General features: G+C 37.9%; 2 protein-coding genes across 4 annotated transcripts in view; both read right to left on the bottom strand.

Annotated features, from left to right (window-relative positions):
• ranbp3a (RAN binding protein 3a) overlaps positions 1-23550 on the bottom strand; it is a 1280039-nt gene that overhangs the window by 24896 nt on the left and 1231593 nt on the right. The window lies entirely within an intron of this gene.
• Positions 1808-23287, bottom strand: tmem38a (transmembrane protein 38A). 2 transcript variants are annotated; one of them, NM_200900.1, is given in 6 exon segments: positions 1808-2482; positions 6065-6182; positions 9020-9107; positions 9228-9412; positions 14085-14241; positions 23116-23287. In NM_200900.1, coding segments are annotated over 6 exon segments (888 nt in total). In that variant the 5' UTR covers positions 23240-23287; the 3' UTR covers positions 1808-2266.

Genomic DNA, 23550 nt, shown 5'->3' with positions numbered 1-23550 from the left:
GGCTGAAAGGAAGGCTTGAAGGAACGCTTCACACACACACACACATATATATATATATATATATATATATATATATATATATATATATATATATATATATATATATATACATACATACACACACACACACACATATATAGTCATGGCCACTTTATTAGGTATACTTCACTAGTACTGGGTTGGACCCGCTTTTGCCTTCAGAACTGCCTTAATCCTTTGTGGCATAGATTCAACAAGGTACTGGACATATTCCTCAGAGATTTTGCTCCATATTGACATGATAGCATCACATGGTCAGCAACAATACTCAGGTAGCAGATGCTATTGCAGGTAGGCTGTGGCGTTGACACAATGCGCGTACTATATAGGCCAAATGTGTGCCAAGAAAATATCCCCGACACCATTACATGTAGTGTTGTGCGTTCAGAGATGCTCTTTTGTATACCTCGGTTGTAACGAGTGGTTACTTGAGCTACTGTTGCCTTTCTAACAGCTCAAACCAGTCTGGCCATTCTCCTCCGACCTCTGGGTTTAACAAGGCATTTGCGCACACAGAACTGCCGCTCACTGGATATTTAAAAATAATTTACTTTAAAAGAAAGCTGCATTGATTTGATAAAAATGTAAGTAAAAATTGTATTGTATATTTATTCTCAGCATTCAGTGTCCGCAGTTTATTTCACCATATTTAACTGTTTTTGCTGAAAACATTGCTCCAACCAAAAATGAGTAATGTGTATATAATTCAGCATAGCGTCAACTTATCTGATATGAACTGAAAACTGCAGAGTCGAGCATTTCTAATTAGGTCGTCACTCCATTCAGCTCCCTTTCAGCCAAAGACGTCTGCAGTTGGCATTAAAAGCAGTGTGGTGTATGGTAAAATTGAGTTTCTATTTTTTTATTTTCGGAAATTCTACTGCACAACACAATATGTTTGCTATTGCAACTGGTCTTTTTTGCAACCGGGAACAAGTGTGACATAGGTTGGTAATTCCTCCATACTAATAAATTCTTTAATATGTACCATTAGGAAACACATAAGTACACATTAGGGGTATATAAGGTGATAAGGCATAGTTTAAAAAGGCACATCAGGCCCGGATTGGCCAATCAGGAGGACTGGGAGAGTTCTCGGTGGGCCGGTCCGTTTTTTTGGCCACGAGGGCCGGTGTTTCTAGCTGCTTGCACTCTCAGCCATCGCACTTTTTTTCATTTATTTATTTATTTGACCATAGCCTCACTCTTTTTATCCATTATTTTGCCGCAGCTCTGCCCCATGAACAAAATACAGCCTGCAAAGTAATGATGATGTAAAAATCAATCCGGCCACATAAGTGTAACACCACCATTGTGGTCCAGTGGTCAGCACGTTGCGTTACGACATGTTCGATCCTCACCTGAGTAATTTTTTTTTCTTTTCTTTTTTATAGTTAAGACATATAAAACTGTAAGGTTGTTGAACATTTGAAGTTCTAAAGCAGCTGTTTTCTTCAAAAAGACGTGATAGTGTAATTAGAAACTGAATTGGAAATGACCTTATTTTAATATAGTCAGTCGTGAACTGAGGTGGGCCGGTCTAAGGGTTGAAACTCCAAGGCTGAAAAGGAGTCCCACTCCGGCCCTGAGGCACATTGATGGCTTTGGTGCAGGTGCAACGTATGTTTTTCACACCAACATAGTATATTGTTATGTAATTGGCTTCCCTGTGAGGATTAAATCAAACATTATATTATTATATTATTACAATTTTTAAAACAAATATGCAACGTCAGAACAGTTAAAATAATTTGCAACAACTTCAGCATTTGGTTGAAAAATTATTTAATTCAATTTTGGAAAATATATTGTTTTGTTCAATGCAACTAGATGTAAAAAGCAGCAGTGTGCTGTGGAATTTAGGGTCAACCAGCAGTGGACAATTAAGTCTTATTTCTACGGACCCTTCCTTGATTAGTGAACTCAAAAGGATGGAAGCAGATTCTCATCTCGCTGCTTTTCGATCATTCATCTGTTCGTGACGTGTCTGCACATCATCAGATAAACAGGACTTTTGCTGATGGGAAACATTATGAAAAATAAATAAAGACACAGACGCTGGCAAAGAGGGGGAAGCTATTTACAGAGTCCCTACGTGGCATGTCTGTCGTTAAAAAGCACCATTGAAAGAGAAGCTCATTGGTTTAACATCAAATTCCATCCTTTCTGAAGCAGAACTGAGGCGCTCTGCTGTATGACAGATTGGGTTGATGACTGTGTTGTGAATCTACTCTGCTTTCTTTGACTTCCTCTTGCGGGTTCCTTCACTCAGTTCCTCCTTGTTTTTGGCAGGAGAGAGGGGTGCAGGGGCAGCAGCTGGAGCAGCATGGTGGTGATCATGGGCGTCTTCGGTACCCAGGGGGGAACCGAATAGCACGTGGCACACCCAAGACTCGATGAGGGCGAAGGGCGATCCATGAGAGTGACGAGCTGTCATGAACACCTGTGTAGTGAATAAAACAAAAAGGTTTTAAAGGGCACCTATGATGGAAAATCAACTTGTGGAAGATGTTTGGACAGTACTGTGTGTAGGTATAATGTGTCCACAACAAGGTTGTAATAGTTTCTGATTTTTCAATAGTTTTAGTTTTTATTTTGTTTTGATTTTTTGTTTTCAGATTCAGTCAGTTTTAATTAGTTTTAAAGGTTGATTTACTAGTTTTTACTAGTTTCTATATTTTGAAATTTTTTATTAGTTTCAGTATTTTTTTGTAAACTAGGATATTAAGTGGAAGAATCAAAATCATTACAATTATTATTGTATAATAAAAACTCAACCAAAGATTAACATTTTTTGACACAAGAACACTACCATCTAAGGGCGTAGATTCGCTCTAGACATTGGTGAGAACATACATCCCTAGAGCACACGCATTGAACAGCACAAATTCTGTTTTGCATTTTAAAAAACATAAACAACGTACATAATAGCGTCAGCCAATCAGACTGCTGTATGCAAATACACCAGCTAGACAGTGGCCTATAGCTGACTGAATTTCATTGGCTAACGCTTCTATGACGATCGCTTCAGCCTCAACTTCAGACACGCCTTTAGTCAAGCGTTGACGCTTAAGCCTCGTGTGAATGGGCCGTTAGTAATCAATACAACTGTCAATGAAGCATATGAGGGATAATAGTTCAGTTCACTTATTTACTGTAAATAATATGCTGTACTAAACAGAAACACATATACAACAGCTAAAACAAAAAATTCACATTACACATTTACGAGGAATCTTGCTTCAGAAATAACTCCTCTCCCTCAGTCATTTTTTATCAAGCAAGATTCGGTTGGCCAACCAGAGGCGGCAGTAACGCACCAAAAACTTTGTTGTCGAACCCCGTAAACCAGGAAGAAGAAGAAATTGCCATTCTCGCCATCATATTGGCTACGTCCGAAACCGCATACATCCATACTATATAGTACGCTAAAATCAGTATGCGAGCCGAGTAGTATGTCCGAATTCATAGAATTCGAAAATCAGTATGAGAGAAGTACCCGGATGACTTACTACTTCTGGCGAGATTATAATAATGCCCCTCGAGAGAATTCATGAATGGAAGTGATGCGACGCAACTGACGCAGGTAGGTCACATGACCATGACAAAATGGCGGATGTAGTAGGTCCGAATTTCATTCATACTTTTCACATTCATACTGTATAGAACGCACTTTTCTAACAGCCGAGCAGTACCTTTAAATTCAAATGCAGTACCTACTGAGTAGTAGGCGGTTTCGGAAGCAGCCATGGATTTACTTTCATTGGCTAGACACCGGGCTCACAGCTCCGTGAATATTGGTGCCGTCACTTATTGATCCGCTATCGGTTAAAAGTAGCTTGTGTGGACGCTACTGCGCTACTTGACTATTAAAATAGCTTCACCACTGAAGGCTATTTAATTTAGAAAGTAGCGACACTACCGTCACACTACTGACAAATGTAGTTAAGATAGTAGCGTCACTACATGAAGCGACGCTACTGCCCAACACTGATAACCAGGCACGTGCACAAATAAGGCTTAACCTGTGCAGTGCACATGCCCTTTTTAGTCTTGGACAGAAAGTGCCCTTCCAAAATGATCTAAAGTGCCCCCGTGCCCAATCCAATTATGTTAAGCGCATTTAAGCATCACATATTATTTGCACATTTATTGAATGGAAATGTTTCTGATTCACGTATGTAATCTCGTCTTCAGATGGTGCCTTTATAGCAATGTGCTTGCAGTCGATCGATAAGATTACATTGGCAAAATAATGTTTCGATTTCGATTTAATGTTTGGCTGGTAACTGCATGGTATGGAAACCTTACAAACCTGCTAGATATGAGGATGATCCCCCCATACAGCTGCCATTGCACGGCTCAAAAGTACTTTGTAGTGTGCAACTTAACACAATTGCCTCTAGGAGTCGCCAGTAGAAACAAAACAAACACACACTAGAAATGCACGAACGCCAGACATGAATTTGGCGTGGACTAACGCACACTCTGACGTCCATTTCATTGTTAGTAAATCCAAACGTGAGCGTGAAACCTGGCGTACCCAAAGTTTTTGTGCATACGCAGCGTTGCTACATGAGGCCCCTGGTGTCCTGCAGAATTTAGCTCCAACTATAACCTGCCTATAGGTTTCTACTGATCTTGAAAATTCTGATTAGAAGCAAAATCTGCACACAGCCCTCCAGGAACGAGATTGCCCATCCCAGCCCTAAACATTACTGGGTTGTCAAAAAATTAACCCAATGTTGAGTTTTGCCATATATGACCCAATTTTGGGTTACAACAGTCAATAATTTTTTAGAGTGCTGTTGCCTTTGGTTACTTTTCTGAATCACATGTAGGGGTGTCAAAAATAATCGTTTTTTCGGTGCACTGCGATGCAGACATGGACAATTCGATATCGGTTCTGTAATAATCATAACCGGTTATTACTGACGTCATTTACCTCATATGCGCTCTGTCACGAGGGAGGCGATCGCGAGTATTTACAGCGCTTTAACTAGGCTACTTAAAACTCATAAACTGTGCACAATTTCACTGTGTGTGTTTGCTGGATCAGTGTTTCACTGACATATACAACAATAGCCCTATTTCACTGAGATCCAGAGAATGAAAGTAGCCTACTCCATTTCTCTCTCTCTCTCTCTCTCTCTCTCTCTCTCTCTCTCTCTCTCGCGTGCGCGCTCTGTCTCTCTCTCTCTCTCTCTCTCTCTCTTTCTCACAAGTGGGCCCATTTGACCTGCTGGCGTGGCTTTTCTTCTCTTCTCGGCTGTTTTACAGCGTTACTTTTGCATCCAGCGCGTGTCTGCAGAGTTTTCTCCACCGTGTCTATCATAGATCAGCTGTGAGATCGCCGCTGCCGCCTGCCGCTTATCAGCATCACTCATCTGTGAAGAACGCAGCGCGCAAGAGCCAATCGCAAACGTTTTTTTTTTTTTTTGAGGGTGTGACCAATCAAAGAGGTGTAAGAGAACTAGACAAGGATCAGAAATTGAGCTGGATATTTATATTTGTTTATATTATTTGCTAAATGCTCGTTTTGTTTAAAGTTACAGTTTATATATCTGACTGTTTGTATTAAATTACAAAATTATATTACAAATAGTATTTAAATAAAAATATATTCATACATTTTAATACAAGAAATGCTGCTGTGAAGAAAATATAAAACTGTGTGTGGAAAGCACCGTCAATGCACCGTGATGCACCGAAATATCGAATTGAACCGAATCGATGGCATGATAATCGTAACCGAACCGAACCGTGAGACTAGTGTAGGTTCACACCTCTAATCACATGCCTTAATAATACATGCAGATTGTAAACTTTCATTAATTTGGTCATCTATCCCATCTCAACATTGCAGATCCTGTTATGTGACTATTGCGGACACACCCATTGCAATATCGATGCCGAAACAATATATTGTGCAGCCCTAATTCCCTTCATGATGGAAACCCCACTATATTAAGGTATGAATGGCCAGTTTTCTGTTTTTACATGCCACTGTTACGCTGAGTATTACCTTGGATGAGACCATGAAAAGTGTGAAGAGGCAGATGAGTGTGCTCTTCGACACAGGGAGCACGTGAGCCTCCTGGAGAGTGAATAAAATGGCTCCATACAGACTGGCCTTGGTAGGGCTAAAAAAAAAAAGAAGAATCACAGTCTTATTGTTTACAGAAATCATTCATATAAAATATAACAGCTCTTTCATGAAATGCGACTTTAAAAAAAAGAAATGTCATGTGGACTATACCTTTATGCTACTTTTTAATGGAATTTTCTTCTATTTATGAAATTTAACCCGACATAGTCACTATGAGGTGTGACTTTCACACACCTCTCCTAAGAGAAACACTCCACTTCTTTGGAAATAGGCACATTTAACAGGTCATCTACAGTTTTACCATTTTTGAATCCATTTAGTCGATCCCTAGGAGCAATTTTAGCTTAGCTTAGCATAAGTCAATTAAATGCATTAGACCATTAGCATCTCGCTCAAAAATGACCAAAGAGTTTAGATCATTTTCCTATTTAACCCTTGTGTGGTGTTCATATTTATGTTACTCTCCTATAATCTCTCTAATAATTTCTGCAGCCCGCTCCATTGCTGGGTTTTTAATTCAACATAATAAAAACATTCAGGTTAACATACTCAATAGATGTTTACTTCATCCCAATTTCAAGCAATATAAACATTGTTAATGGTTATTATTTTCCATTTACCTTTGTTAGATCACATATATGAGTTAAAGTGCTACTCGTTTTTTGCCCTGTCTTTCCCTTGAACACATTGGCTTTTCATGCCAGCCTGTGCAACACATGAGGAGGAGATTTACTGTGGAACATGTTTACTTTTTGCATTTGATGCATGTATAACCTATTGTGTATAGAGTTCCACTTAGAACCACAGAGTTAAGGTACCCATGACCTACCGTTTTAACACCTTCTTTAGCCACAAGGACCCAAACAGTAATGTAAATGTGTAGGGGGGTCATTGAAAATGTATTCTGATTTCTGTTCTTCATAAAAAATGAGCCAAAGCCAATGAGTCTGAGACTAAAACATAATGACTTGTAATCATTTTATTTTGATAAAAAGTAAAAACGGGTTCCACAGACCCGAACACCATACAAAGGTTAAAGCTTGACTCTTTTGTAGTTACAATAGCCGCATTTCCACTGTCAGGCCAGTGTGAGCAAGAGCTTTTATCAGGCTGACCAGTAGCTTTGTTTTTTCACTTATTTATTTATTAATTTATTTTTTGGCATATGTACTCATGCTTGATTAGAAAACTAGTGTAATGGCGACACACCATCTTTATCAGACTTGGGCAAACTCTGCCTTTTCTTTCATTCCAACCCGAACCCCCAGTTGACCCTCTTTGGCCCTTGCCATACGGCTTGTACAGGCCAGTGGCGCCCCTGAACGCGACTATTGTGCACTTATGCTGCGTTCACACCAGAGGCGGAAGAAGCGTCAATAGCGAGTGATTTACATATTAAGTCAATGCAAAGACGTGAATAGACAACCTGTGGCGCGATACACGCAAATAAGGCGCTGCAAATGACGCGACGCATATTGTCCGATTGACATGATTAATGCAAGTCGCTCAAGTTGGAGAATCTGAACTTTAGCGGACATTCGCGCTGCATTAACAAATCAGGTGCTTGCTCTTGTAGGGGCTTGATTATGATGTAGCACCTGTTGTTGGTGTCCTGGGGAAAAATCCTCCTGCCGACACCGACAACAGTTCATCAAACTGGGCTCAGCTCAACCGGAAGCACCGGTGAAAGCCTCCATCATCCAGCTTAAGATTCTGGAGGAGTTTACGAACTGAGAGATGGGGGTGCACCACTGAATGGATCGAGTGGCCATTTAGCAATGAAGCTACAGTCACCAGGCAGACAGAAGCTCTGCTCATGATCCGCATAGAAAAAGACTTTTAGACTTTTACAATAAATAAAATAAATAAATAATAATAATAATAATACAAATGAATATTATTAACTAGAATTTTTTTTTTAACTTCTTAATAAATTGCCTACTGTGTGTACTTATTCATTCATTCATTCATTTTCTTTTCGGCTTAGTCCCTTTATTATTCTGGGGTCGCCACAGGGGAATGAACCGCCAACCTATCCAGCATATGTTTTACACAGCGGATGTCCTTCCAGCCGCAAACATGTTTCCAGGGAAACATCCACACACTCTCATTCACACACATACACTACAGACAATTTTATCGTACGCAACGTACTGCATGTCTTTGGACTTGTGGGGGAAGCACCCGGAGGAAACCCACGCGAACACGGGGAGAACATGCAAACTCCACACAAAAAAGCCAACTTACCCAGCCGAGGCTTGAACCAGCGATCTTTCTGCTGTGAAGTGACAGCACTACCTACTGCGCCACCGCGCCACCCCATCAGCGATTTATATGATTTATATAAGAGATTAAAATACGTGTTAGCTAGTTTATGTTTTAGAATAGAATATGTAATATTCTAAATAATTCTTGTAAAAGCAACATAGGCCCTTTATGTGTCGCTTACATATATTTAAATTGATATGCAAAACAAATGTTGGATTGCTTGTGTAAAACAATATAATTTGCTTGAAAAATTATGGGGTTTTTCTCTAAAGAAGTTCCTACTCCACCCTGTTTAGAGCATCAATATGGAAGTTTACATTATAACTAAAGTGGTTCAAACGATTGATCTGTGACAGAGCAACTACAGTTTTGGGAAGCACTCGTCACTTCATCGTTCTTTTCCCAAACGATGCATCGTACTATGATAGTTCAGCTGTGTCATGCCATTGTTTAGGAAATGTACTCCAGACCTGGAGATCACATGAATGGATTTAAAAATGGTAAAACTCAACTCCTTAACTCAGGGGCAAATGTAAAATGACCCTATTTCCAAAAAAGGCAAGACTCCCATTAAAGGTTTTCACAGATGAACAGACCACTCACAATGACATGTTCAGGACTTCATTGGTCTCCGGCTTCCAGACTCCTCGCAGCAGCTGCTCGAAATTGGACATGAGAGCAACCCCTGACCCTGTGAATATTAACAGAGACAGCAGAGCACAGATCTCCTGAACAAGGGTTTTTAAAGGGTGTTATCAAAGTGTTACATGACCACCAAAAATAAATCCCTCTGGAGATATAAGATACTTACCCTTGACATAACCAGTGATGACCATGATCAGCCAGCCGTGGTGATACGCATGGTGAGCGTGATGGACTCCGGCTGCGATTTTACGAGTACGGACTACTTCTTTCAAAGCCACCAGCACGAGTTTCACAGGCATGAACGCCACACATTTGTAGAACAGGTTAAGAGGGCAGAAGAAAATCAAGTACCTGAAAAGGAGGGAGGGAGAAAATTACATTCTAAGAAAACTTAATACACAAAGAGCCCTGTTGTTTACAGTCACATGTTGGTGAAATAAGGTTTAATAAAGGTTTTAAATACAACTGGGCAGTTTGATACCTTGTCAAAGAAGAAATGTGTTAACTGCTTAATGCTCTGCAGAAATGCTTTACATTATTTGCACATGTAGTGTGCAAAACACCATGTAGTGCAGTAAGTGGTGGAAAGAGGACAGAAAAACCATAATCAAGTAAAAGTACAATTGCTTGCTCCAAAAATATAGTGCAAGTAGAATAAAAACATCTGTATGAGAAGTATGGTGTGTATCTTCATGAGTAGTATAGAGTAAAGAGTCTTTCCAAAAGTATTCAAAAGTAATAAGTATTACACTGTGAAACTTATTCCACATTATACCCTTAAAAATGTAGCTTACATCAGTGGCAATTTCTTTTAAGTAAGTTAAATTACAGTGCATCTGGAAAGTATTCATGGCGCTTCACTGTTTGCACATTGTTTATGTTACAGCCTTATTCCAAAATGGATTAAATTCATTTATTTTCTCAACAATCTGCACACAATACCCCATTATGACAATGTGAAAACATTGTCTGTAGAATTGTCTGTAGACCTCAGAGACAGGATTGTCTTGAGGCACAAGGCTGGGGAAGGTTACAGAAAAATTTCTGCTGCTCTGAAAGTTCCAATGAGCACAGTGGCCTCCATCATCTGTAAGTGGAAGATGATTGGAATCACCAGGGGCCTCATGTATCAACGCTGCGTACGCACAAAAACTTTGCGTACGCCAGGTTTCACGCTCAGAATCGCTCACGTTTGGATTTACTAACAATGAACTGAACGTGGGAATGTGCGCAGCTTCACGGCAGCTTTCTGGCTGGCGTAAGCACATTTTTTGTGCGTGTCTGTTTTATTTAAATTGTTGACTCCTAGAGGCAGTTGTGTTAAATTGCTCTCTACAAAGTGTCTGAGCCTTGCAATGGCAGCTGTATGAGACAGGTTCATCTAGCAGGTATATAAGGTTTCCATACCATACAGTTGACCAGCTAAACATTAAAGCGCAAATTGCAGCGGTCTCCTGTTTTCCCAATGTAATCTGAGCTATCTACTGCACGCACATTGCTATAAAGACACTATCTGAGGATGAATTTGCATGCGTGAATCAGAAACATTTCCATTCAATAAATGTGCAAATAAAATATGATGCACAAACTTATTAATGATTCCTACTTGTCTTTCTCGTTATAAATAGTAGGCAAAATCTGATATGTAGCGGGGAAATAAAGAAAAAAGAGTTCATTGGACGCTGGATTCGAACCGAGATCATGCTCGAACGTATCAAAGCATGTAGACATGCGACTTTTGAGCTGCGCCACCGAAACTAATGTGTGTACTGCAACATTTTACACCTATAAATCACACTCTTTCGGTTTAATTCACTCAGTGCGATGTTCAGACCCAACTGTGTAAACCGCATCAGCTAAACTCTCTATTTTTTCTTTTGTTGTTAATTCCGGAGAACAAACTTGCAAATAACACTGCTTTTCTCCAGTCTACCTCCGAAAGCAGCACCTCCAATTCACATTCTGTTCAAAGTTTCTCTTTTTGCTTGCTTTTGCCATTGCTTTTTCGTTGGGTTTTGCCATAAGTAGAGTCATTAGCATATTCATACGGGGGAGGAGGCAGGGAGGAGTTTTGTGCTCGTGCATGTTGCGCTCAGTTTCACGTTCATTCGGATGTACAAAAGAATATGCCTGAGATTCGGCGTACGCAGTGTTTCATACATCTGAATTTTTTTCTGCGTACGCACATTTACAGCTTTGTGCGTACGCAATGTTTTAGTAAGATTTCCACGCAAGTCTTCGTACATGAGGCCCCAGGACTCTTCCTAGAGCTGGCCGGCCATCTAAGCTGAGTGATCAGCGAGAAGGGCCTTAGTCAGAGAGGTGATCAATAATCCGATGGTCACTCTGAGCTCCAACATTCTTCTGTGGAGAAAGGAGAACTTTACTAAAGGACAACCATCTGTGCAGCAATCCACCAATCAGGCCTGTATGGTAGAGTGGCCAGACGGAAGACACTCCCGCCTGGAATTTGCCAAAAGGCATCTAAAGGACTCTCAGACCATAAGAAACTAAATTCTCTGATCTTATGAGACTAAAATTGAACTCTTTGGAGTGAATGCTAGGCGTTTATGTTTGGAGAAAACCAGGCTTCGCTCATCACCAGGATAATACCATCTCTACAGTGAAGCATGGTGGTGGCAGCATCATGCTGTGGGGATGTTTTTCAGCAGTAGGAACTGGAAGAATAGTCAGGATAGAGGGAAAGATGAATGCAGCAATGTACAGAGACATCCTGAATGAAAACCTGCTTCAGAGTGCTCTTGACCTCAGACTGGGGCAACGGTTCATCTTCCAGCAGGACAATGACCCAAAGCACACCGCCAAAAGATCAATGGAGAGGCATTCACTGATTGCTTACTTCAAACTCGGCTCAAAAACGGCCTCATGATCACGTCTGAAACTAGTAAACGTAGATCTGTTCATTCACAAACTATGCGTGAAGTGAAAGTGAAGGTCTCTCTTTGTGTATTTTTGTGGAGGATCTAGCGAGGCTCAATGGTGTTTCCAGGGGCGCCCCCAAGGGGTGGCCAGGGGTGGCCACGGCCACCCCTCGGTAAACTCTGGCCACCCCTGTGGCCACCCCTTTGGCCACCCCAATATAACTTTGCTGTTGACATTATTGATTTAAATGTACTTATAAATCCCCAATGTTTAAATAAATAAAATGCAGCCACTAAATTATTGTTGGTGTTACTGACGTAGCTGATTCATTGTCTCTCCCCCTTAGTGGTGGTTCAATGCTGAATGCTGGTGAAAGCAAACTAACGCATGCGCGCAGAAAACCATTCCCGCGCGCCTCACGCACTCCTGTGTGAATCCCGGTTGGTTGTTTGCATGCACGCCGACAAAATACGCGCCCCTCATGCGCCGTGAAACGGAGTAACAGCCTTTTGTGCAGAGGAGAAAGTCGACTAAAGTTTATATAATATGATGATGATGTTACTTTCACTAAGCATGCCTTTAAAGCAGAAAGGAGGGATAATGAGTCAGGGAAGTAAGACTTCATAACATGATTTTTCAGCCATGATCTGGTCTAAGACCACAGATAATTCTATAATACATTTTTTGTATTCTTTAGAACTGTCATAATTAATTTTCATGCAAAAGTTTTCTTAAGTGATCTTGGCATATCACTCTAGTTGTTGTTTTCCAGTAATAATTAGGATTGATTTCTGTTATTTATTCAGAATAATAATTGTATAATAATATTAATTGTATTTATTTAAAATAAATTGTTATATTTATTGAATAACAAATCTAACAATTCAAGGGAGGTGGGGTGTATAGGGTGGTTCGCCCAGGGTGTCATTTAAACTAGAACCGCCACTACCCTCCCTGATCATCGTTGACAGCACGCACACACCTTCAATAGACAGCAATGGCAATTTAATATTTACCTTAAGGTACAGTATATCAATAGAAGCTGCATTAATAAAATGGCTCAAAAAGCAATATGGATAAATGATATTATTAGGTATAGTGAGTGTGTATAGTAATGCCTTTTTGTTTCAGTTTGTTCATTTGTTTGGGTTATTAATAAACTCATTATTCTTTCATTCATTTTCTTTTCGGCTTAGTCCCTTTATTAATCCAGGGTCGCCACAGTGGAATGAACCGCCAACTTATCTAGCACATTTTTACACAATGGATGCCCTTCCAGCAGCAACCCATCTCTGGGAATAATAAACTCATTAATCTTCATTAATTTTAGACATGGCATATACCGTATGATGTACAATAAAAGCATGTAAAAAAGTTAACATAGATTTTTATTTGGTTTGCACATGTACTTCCTGAATTACTTCAAGGTATAAATAGCAATATTTCAAGAAGAATTAATTAAATGAATAAAAACTACATTATTACATTTACCAAAAACAAAAATATAACATTACACTGAATTTATAATTTTTTTTGTTTGCCACCCCTAGATTTGGTGTGGCCTCTTCTGGCCACCCCTAAGAAAATTTTCTGGGGGCGCCACTGGGTGTTTCTGCCATAGAATGTAAAATAAACTTGCATATGAGCTTCAGACGTGCTCTGGTGGAGTTCACTGTTTCTGTCGGCGATCTCTCAATAATACCCAGCTGCAAACTCAACCGCCATCAGATTGATGCATTTCAACAGATTTAGGGTGTTTACTGTATATTACATTTGTCTGTATATTTTTATATAGTAGATATTTAATATTAGATATTCAGTCAGTCCAGCTTGAAGCAGAAGCTGCTCTTTTACAATCTCCCTGTTGACCTGTGGTTCTCTCACATATCTGTAAATAAATAAAGATTTTAATGAGCCTTTCATATAAACATAGTAGAGAAAATGTCAGACAGGTGGGCCTTTAAAAATTGATAGGAGAAAGAAGTGAGCCCTGAAGTGAAAAAGGTAAAGAACCCCTGCTTTAGATGGTGATTTGCAGGGTAGGACAGGTTTTCAGCGCTATCAGGCTAACGTTAGCATTCTTAGCAGATCTCCTATTGCACCTTTCATTAAAAAAATGAAGCATTTAAAAGATCCTTACCACACAGCTGAGGCCAGGAGGATGTGACTATTGTTATGGAAATAGTCGATGGGACACACGCCAAGCATGATGTCTGCTAGTATATAGCTCCCGAAGCAGTATAGCATTGCACAGAGCCATGAGGCCACTGGACTCCTGCGGGACACTTCCACAGCACCTGATCAACACAGATCATTACATATAAGAGGAATTCTTTTGATCTTTATAACTTCATATTATTTACACATGCACATTTAAACAAAATGAGATACCATTCCCCACTAGACATATGGCGATATTCAGTAATTGACTATATCATGACAATGAACATGCATGATACTGATGTTGTGCGCACTTCAAAATACTGTGAATAATTCTATAATCTTTTAGGGCGCTTTACAAGAATATCCACATTAGATTTGCGGTCGTGTTCATACCAGAGCCAAATATTTGAAGACTCAATTGGCTAGCTTAATAGTTCCAACAAGAACATTTTCCCATGTTAATCTGACCTACTACATGCTGAAATATTCTGTGACTATTTACAGTGCTGGGGCGGCACGATGGCCCAGTGGTTAGCACTGTCCCCTCACAGCAGGAAGGTCGCTGGTTCGAGTCCCGACCAGGTCAGTTGGCATTTCTGTGTGGAGTTTACATGTTCTCCCCGTGTTCGCGTGGGTTTTGGACCCACAGTTCAAAGACATGTGGTACATGTGATTTGAATAAACTAGATTGGCTGTGGAGTATGTGAATGAAAGAATGTATGGGTGTTTCCCAGTACTGGGTCGCAGCTGGAAGGGCATTCGCTGTGTAAAACATATGCTATATAAGTTGGCGGTTCATTCCGCAGTGGATGAATAAAGGGACTAAGCTGAAGGCAAATGAATGGATAAAGCTAATGTATGTTAACACTGTGCAATAATTAAGGCTCCAAAAGTTTAACGGAAGACATTATTTAACAGAATTAAACTCCCAATGAAAATTACAAAAGGTTTAATTCATCTTAGGTGATGTTCATTTCTCAGCTAAAGCCTAAAAACACATTAGTTCTGTTCTTGCAACACAAAAAGAGAAACTTTTTTATTTTTGTGAACAGACTCAAGCTACATTGCTGGTTATCGATAGTGCTAGAATTGAGGGGGAAGCAGGGGGATGGCATCCCCCGTATGGAAAAAAAAAAAGACAAAAGCATCCCCTTTGTAAAACCACCATTCCCCTTACCATGCCTTTTAGATTAATAACAGTGTGTGTAATGTAATACTTGTCATGCAAATAAATAGTAAAATTTTCCATTTATGGTAATTTATGACTTATAAACAACAACGGTTGACCAATCAGAAGTCAGTATTGTAATAAGGCGTCACGCACAAGCGCAATACAGTTCATTGCGTCATTTCGTGCGCTTTTCAAAACGTCTAGAGAGCAGTTCAGGCGCAACTTTAAAAAGAAGAGAACTGAAGGTATGAGATTGAGTTGTTTAATATTATATACACTCTAAAAGACGGGTTATTTATTTAACCCAATAGTTTATTTTGAACCTTTATTGGGTTATTTATTTATAGCTCAATTAGTTGGGTTAATTGTTTGGTGCTTTGTTTGGTTATCTTTGTTAGGTTATTTATTGGGTTAAAATTTTTGTATTTTAACTGATTTAACTCACAGAACAGCTGTATTAATATGCATACGTAATGTTGTTTTTGCATTGTAAAGTTTATTTGAGCTTTAACGCAACATGTTGTTGTTTTTTTTAATCAAATTACCTCTCCGTGTTACGTCTTTTATATCCGTTTTACCAGAACTCTTAATTTGATGATACAAACGCACGCTTCTTAGCCGAGCTATATACGGATAAAAGTGCTTTCGCTACCTTCGTGTTCATTTGTACAGTTTTTTTTTTTTGGAGAAAATTATACACACATTTGAGATATTAGTGGTTAACCCAACAATATTGTTATTTTGTAACCCAAATTGTAGGGTTAACCTTAACAACTCAATGGATTGGGTTAAAATAACCCAACAGCAGGTCGGTGCCAAAACAACTCATCATTGGGTTACCTATTATTGGGTTATTTTTTAACCCACAACTGTTTTAAGTGAGTATGTATGCTGTACCTGCCGTGCATAACTGCATTTCAGAACAGTTTAGGTGGCTTGATGTGAGTGTAACATAAGCTTTTCTATATTCACTGTAAAACACAGTTAACAGGGTTTGATTTACTTTAGCGATGCAAGTTTCGCCATTATAATCTAAGGTACCGCAGATTCTGGGTTCCCTGTTTCTAAATTGAACCGTTATTATTATGCCTCAAATCAGAAAGCAAGTGATGTGATGAATCACTGTTGTCCAAATGTTGCACACATGACTCCATCTTATGACAATTTTAATTTTAAATCTCATGACATTTTTATTATTATTTCATTGCATTCATGCCACCTCCTACGTCTTGTCAATTTATAAACAAACAGTAAATGTATCTAAATGCTAACTTGGCTTTTTTTCTTTGCCATCTTTGTTGTGTCAGGAGGATTTTTGTTGATTTAATCTGATTGTAAAAAACAGGAATGTGCGCACATCTAGAAAATCTTGAAGGCAGGTGCACGATCAAAAAACAAACATTAGTAGCAAAAGATTCAAAGTAAATCGGCACACTGCCACTTTAGCTCTCAAAAATTGTTTTAATGTCAATATCACAAAATCACAACGTTTCGACTGACATGGTCTTCATCGGTCGAAACGTTGTGATTTTGTGATATTGACATTAAAAAAAATTTTGAGAGCTAAAGTGGCAGTGTGCCGATTTACTTTGAATCTTTTGCTCTTAATCTGATTGTAAGACATTCTTCCTGATATTATTTCAGTTTATATAAAATGTAATAAAGTAATTTTTTATTAAGTCAATCAAACAGTTGTCAAAGACTTACATTGTCAATTAATTAATTGTCCCTCTTAATTTCATAATTTTCTTAAAAATGACATGCATTTTTTCATCCAGTGACTGGTGTGACTGAATCACCTGACTCAGCCTTCACAGTCACTGAGAAGATTTGTGAATTTTATTATTTTCGTATTATATTTCGCGCTCCAGAGATCGCTGGTTCTCACACGAACACTGAAGACTACACTTCCGCCTTTCCCTGGACTACATATTCATACATGCTTAAACATGCTCACTCATCAAGATTGATTACATTCTCACCAGCTGAGCCTTGTCAGAGACTGATTACACACCCTACATAAACCACTCATTTACTCATCCAGTTTGCCGAGTCTTGTTAACTATAAGTGACATTACAACGTGTTTCTCCCTGTCTTGTTTATCCGTGTTTAGATCCTAGCCTTGTATTCCCTGTTATCCTGTTTAGCCGCCTGCCTTACGACCTGTTGCCTGTTATACTGACTACGATTCTGGACTGCCTGAAAATACCCGTTTGCACCTGTTTGATCTTTGCTTGCCTTACGCTGAATAAACCTGCATTGTGGATCTTACCTCCAGTTGTCTCTGTCACTCCCCCCGTTGTTACACTTATTTTGTAGAATATTAATGATTTTAACCTTAGTATCTGTAGTGTTTTACCCTTAAAATGATTTCTAATTGGTATGTCACAACCCAAAATTGAAACTTTGTTTCTAAAAGCTGTACTCAAATATAAAGTTACATAAAATCTCCTAATAGATCTATTTTAAAAGCTAAACCATTGCAACTAGCAATTAGCATGCACTGTAAAAGAATTTTTGCTGCCTTCATTATTTTAGTTGAATCAAATGAGCTTTGCTTGTCATGTCAACTTACATCAATCACAACGACTAAAATATTAGGTTGATCTTAAAAAGTTCTTCATTTATTTACTGCTGAGGATACTGACTTGACCTTTTATTAATAAATGATCATTTTTTTAGACTGGAAATAGTGGAAATATAGCTATGTTTTGTTCTATGCTTGGATAGGGTTGTAGAGTTTGTGGATGGATATATTTGAAAATAAATCAAATAAATTTTATTCAATCATTTTAATCATTTTTTGAAAGAGCTAGTAAAAATATTTTACAACTGGGATATTTAAAAAAAAAATCCTTAGCATTTAGCCTTGTATAAATCTAAAATTTCATTCATAATGGTCTTAAAAAGTCTTGCATTTAACTTGGTGAATCCTGCGGAAACTAGGGGTGTCACGATTTTGATTTTTAATTGAAATCGATCGAAATTTATGCTCAATTTCGAGTATCGAATCAAAAAATAGAATCGTCGATGCTGCCACGCCCCCATGTCACGTCAGCTTGGCTTGCCGAGCGGGAAAAAACAGGCTTGTTGAAGTGCTTGTTAAACTGCAGAAGCAGGAGACCCGTCGACAGAACTTAAACCCTCTCCTCTTTCAATGAAGTTGCCGGTGTTTAAGCATTTTGGATTTCCAGTGAGTTATGTTGACAACATTTGTGTTGTCGACAAAAAAAACACAGTTTTGCAAGCTCAGCTATGTACGTATTACGTACGGTTCGTCTGATAGACAACGATCCTCCGCCCGCACCCGTTGCAAATCCGCTCGTGAAAAGTACACACTCAGGCCCTGTTTACACTGTCTTTGTTTTTAAATGGCATTTTAGAACGACAATGATTTGACATCCACAGTGGCGTGTGGCATTTCTGAGCAGCTTACCTTCCTCACTTCCTCTGAAAATGCACATCACGTGACCACAGACACAGACGCACACAGCCATGCGCTCGAGACAGCAGGTCCAGGCAGTCAGAGGACTGCTTCAATCTTTCACTCACTTGTACTTAGTCATTTTTAGCGAACACCTCAGATACTGTTGGCTGGTTCCTGTTGGTTGTGCCTCTTTTTTACCGACGCCATTATAACGACACAGATCACTGCTTATTCACGAGTCCCGCAGAAAAAAGTGATTGACAGGTGGTAATTATGTGTGTAACTTACCTTTATTCATTTACTGTATGATTTGTTTATGGGTAAAACAAAGACCATGCAATTCAGGTAGTTTAAACGGTAGGCTACAAATAATTAATTGGTCATTAATTAATTAATTATTCATAATCGAAAATCGAATCGAGAATTTCAAGGATCGTGACATACTTAGCGGAAACCCTGGGTTTAGCTTTTTTACATTATTGTTTACTCTTAAAATGGCCATCATTTCAAAATCCTTTTCGGTTTTCCACACAATTTTGACACCACTATGAGATGTTGTATATATCAAGATCTGGAGATCCACACTACCCCTCTGAAATCTCCAGGGATGAACACATCTTACAGAACAGGTGTAGCTCGGGTAGATACGCACCCAACAGGCATTCTGAATGAAAACGGATCCTCTCAAATGTGGCCTAAAAATAAATAGAAGCCTGAAGCTTTTCATTCGTCTCAGACTGCAGGCCTGTTTTACACCACAACCTCCAAACAGCTGACAGGATGAGTTCACACAACAACTGGCTAATGTTTAGACAAACCAGTGCCAGTATGCTTGATCACTAAATATACTGTCGAATATATATGTATTATATCTAAAGATCTGATGCCATTTAAGAAATAACAATAAGACAGCCTCATCAGAAATATTAATCACACCTAAAAGTATAATGCTGTAAGGCGACATCCCAAACTAAATGAATAAACTAAAGTAATAGTTCACTCAAAACTATAATTATGTCATCATTTACTCTCACGTCACTTGTCACAAACCTGCTTGAGTTTCTTTTTTCTGTTGAACACATAAGAAGTTATTTTAAAGAATTTTTTACTTCTATAGTATTTGTTTTACCAACTACTCAGTTAAAGGTTAAAAGTGCCCCAACATGTAACCCAACTATAGTTTATTATAGCACTTTCCCAACCATGGGTTATATTTACACAATGCATTGTTTTTTGTTTTTTTATTAAATCAGTGATTCTCAAACCTTTTTTATCAAGTACCATCTCAGAAAATAATAGTCTCTCCAATTACCACCATAATGAGCAGTATTGAAGTACTGTAGCGTAGTAGGCCCAATAAAGCAGCTACAGCTCTGCACAGTTCAAAAATGTGGCAGATTAATTCTTATTATTAAGAATATTTATTATTGTCAGCCACTTTAAACATTATAAATAGTCGGAACATTAACACTGCACTGTGTTTATATGTAAAAAATATGTATATAAAAATGTCAACATTTAAATTAAATTGTGCTTTTAAAAGTTAAAAATGGTAGGTTACTGTTCTTATAAACTAAAAAAAAAAAAACTGCTGTACTTAAACACCTGCAAATATTGCCTGGACCTTAGAAATACACGCTATATGTCATCATATTCATATATAAATCATTCATTCATTTATTTTCTTATCGGCTTAGTCCCTTTATTAATCTGGGGTCACCACAGCGGAATGAACCGCCAACTTATCCATCATGTTTTTACGCAGCGGATGCGCTTCCAGCCGCAACCTATCTCTGGGAAAATATATAAATAATTTTTGATAAATTTAGAAATACATGTAGCATGTACATACATGTATGACATAATTGATTCCTCCTGTGCACCACTAGTGGTACACGTACCACTGTTTGAGAACCACTGGAATAAATTTTATTTTTTACAATTCTGGTATTACTATTGCTACTTATACTAGTACTACTATTAATTTTGTAATTATGGCTGTGTAAATAAATAACATGCAGTTTTCAGAAATATTGAAAATACTTTATTTTTATTACATTTTAAGTTCCAGGGTTTTTATCGGTTTAATATAGATTGGCTGCGTGCACTCTGTTAAAATAGTAAGGTTAAAAATACCCCAACATAAAACCCAACTATAGGTTATTATAGCACCTTCTCAACTATGGGTTATTTCAACCCAGTGCATTGGGTTATATAATTTAATTCAATACATTGGGTTATTTTGATTAAATGTTATTTTTTTCCATTCTGGTATTACTATTGCTAATAGTAGCTACTACTACTTTTATAATTACGGCTGTGTAAATAAGTAACATACAGTTTTCAAAAATTATTGAAAATGCTTCATTTCTATTACATTTCAGTTAAAATACACTTTTGCTAAAATAAATTAAGAATCACAAACTATGAAGAAACAAAACACAGTAGATAGTTATGTAAGATGGTCCTGGATGGTGAAACGGATGAAAAAACATGACCGGAGAGGTAATTTGATAAAAAAAAAACAACATATTATTGCGCTATAGCTTAAATAAACTTTATAATCCAAACATAACATTCAGCACGCATATTAATACAACTGTTTTCTGTCAGTTTAATCAGTTGACTGTTGAAATTCCAATTTTTAACCCAACTGGTTGAGTTATTAAATAAATAAACAAATAAAGGTTACAAATAACCTAACAAAGCACCAAATATGTTTAACTCAACCATTGTCAACCAAGTTTTTAGAGTGCATTTGTATCATCAGTAATTAAGAGTGCTGGTGAAACTAATATAAAACACGACACAGAGAGGTTATTTGCTAAAAAGATATAACAACAACATTATTGCGTTATAGCTAGGGCCAGATGGAATCTGCGGATGTTTTTTTGCAATTTCTGCAGAGAATTTTGGTAAAAATCTACAGATTTTGTGGAATTATTTTAGTAGTATCATAAAACCTTAATATGTAAAATAAAAAATAAGACGTTTTTATTATTTAATGTTTAAAATGCAAATCCAATTAGACTCACTGTATTTGGTAAACAAAGTAAGTCTCTCATAGAAAATATCTATTGAAAGACAGAAAATATTACTGTACAAACTGCCTTTTACATAGATCAGATGAACATTTTCATATTAGTCAATAATATTACTGTTATTAATTAAAAAACTTACTCAAGTAAATAAACTCAAGTAAATAAACAGAATAAATGTTTGGCTAAAAATCTGCGGAATTCTGCGGAAAATCTGCGGATTTCTGCATGCGCAGATTCCGTATGGGCCTAGTTATAGCTTAAATAAACTTTACACCCCAAAAACAATTACGTACGCATATTAATTCTGATTTTCTGTGTCAGTTAAATCAGTTGACTGTTGAAATTAAAAAAAATTTACCCAATAGGTTGAGTTATTAAAAAAATGACCTAATAATAGTTGAAAATAACCCAACAAAGCACCAAATATTTACCCAACTGGTTGGGTTATTAATAAACAACCCAATAAAGGTTAAAAACAACCAAACAAAGAGCCACATTTTTTTTTTTTTTACATTTTTAGAGTGTATGAAAGCCAATGGTTACAGGTTTTAAACATTCTTCAAAATGTTTTTTGAGTTGAACAGAAAATAGAAACACATAAGGGTTTGGAACCACTTGAGGATGAGAAAATAGTGTGTAAATTTTTATTTTTCGTTGAGCAACAGCTTTAAGTAGCTTAAATAAAATACATAGCCTAAAATGATGACTGTTTTGTTGTTTTGTAATAACATTTCTATAACACATTTACTCTTCCACATAACCCCAAAACAAGTATCGTTAATATAATTTAAAAGAACAAACAAACAAACAAAAGGATCAATAAAAGGAAGTCCAGAGTAAAACGTCAAATTCGTTACAGTAATATCAACTTCTGAGAGATTGAGATATATGGTTTGGACATGTTTTGAGGCAAATGAGCTAAACGCTTTGCTTAACAAATTTTACTGTGCTGCATTTCGTCCTGTCCTCTGTCGCTGTCTATTTAGGGCGCTTCTATTTATTGCAGTGAGACTTGCAGGGGAATGCGCACGGACTCTATCGTGTTTCGAAGAGGCTCTTCGAGTGGGACAACTCAATCCCATCCACACACACAAGGGGAAAACCCGCGTGCAAAAACACAAACGTAAAAAAACATAGAATACCCACGAATATGACTGTCCAGTGGTCTATTGCAAACACAGTGTTGGAGTAAACAAAACATGAATACAAACTGCACAGCACTTGTTGAAAATGCATGAGAAAAATATTCTTATTTGACGTCGTTTATTCAATGATGCCATAATCAAGTGCATTTTTAACAAATCGCCATTTTCATTTGACCCAAATTATGCTCAAGTACAAAGATCCTGTAAAAACAGTTCCACTTACCTGGTTCATATTTGAGGTAGAGTATTGACACGATATAATAAGCAACATCAAAAACTGGAAACATCGCCATTTTCGAGAAATACTGGGCGATTTCGCCCAGATTTAGGACATCTAACACCTCCATGATGTTCTGACCTTACCGCATGAACAGATCTTAAAGAGACTCGCCGTGTGCACGAGTGAAAAAGGCTCCGCTTACACACAGATGCCTATTAATACACAGCTGAGGCTCAGGCGCGCTGCTGAGGAGAGCCACACACGGACGCTTCAGCTGCTGCTCACTGCATGGCCACAACGAGCGTTTGACTAATCGATTGACAAGCAGGCTCGATTTGGTAAAGCCTTATTGCCATAGTCCGAATTTCATTTTCTGCTAAACTTGAAGAAATACTATACTATACTACATCTATAAACCATAGCTATAAGCATATTATA

This window comes from Danio rerio, chromosome 11 (assembly GCF_052040795.2).
Source record: "Danio rerio strain M-AB ecotype USA chromosome 11, GRCz13ab, whole genome shotgun sequence".
NCBI classification, from domain to species: Eukaryota; Metazoa; Chordata; class Actinopteri; order Cypriniformes; family Danionidae; genus Danio; species Danio rerio.
Note: the sequence above shows the minus strand (reverse complement) of the source record. Positions and strands in the feature narration are given on the sequence as shown.

Bases quoted from the DNA above. Each gene is read 5' to 3' on its own strand.
- tmem38a (XM_087271942.1), bottom strand. From the start codon at position 9,360: ATGCCTGTGAAACTCGTGCTGGTGGCTTTGAAAGAAGTAGTCCGTACT. The intron at 9,108-9,227 runs GTAAGTATCTTA...TAATATTCACAG, and splicing joins CATCACTGGTTATGTCAAGG to GGTCAGGGGTTGCTCTCATG. The intron at 6,183-9,019 runs GTGAGTGGTCTG...TTTTTTTTTTAG, and splicing joins GAAGTCCTGAACATGTCATT to CCCTACCAAGGCCAGTCTGT.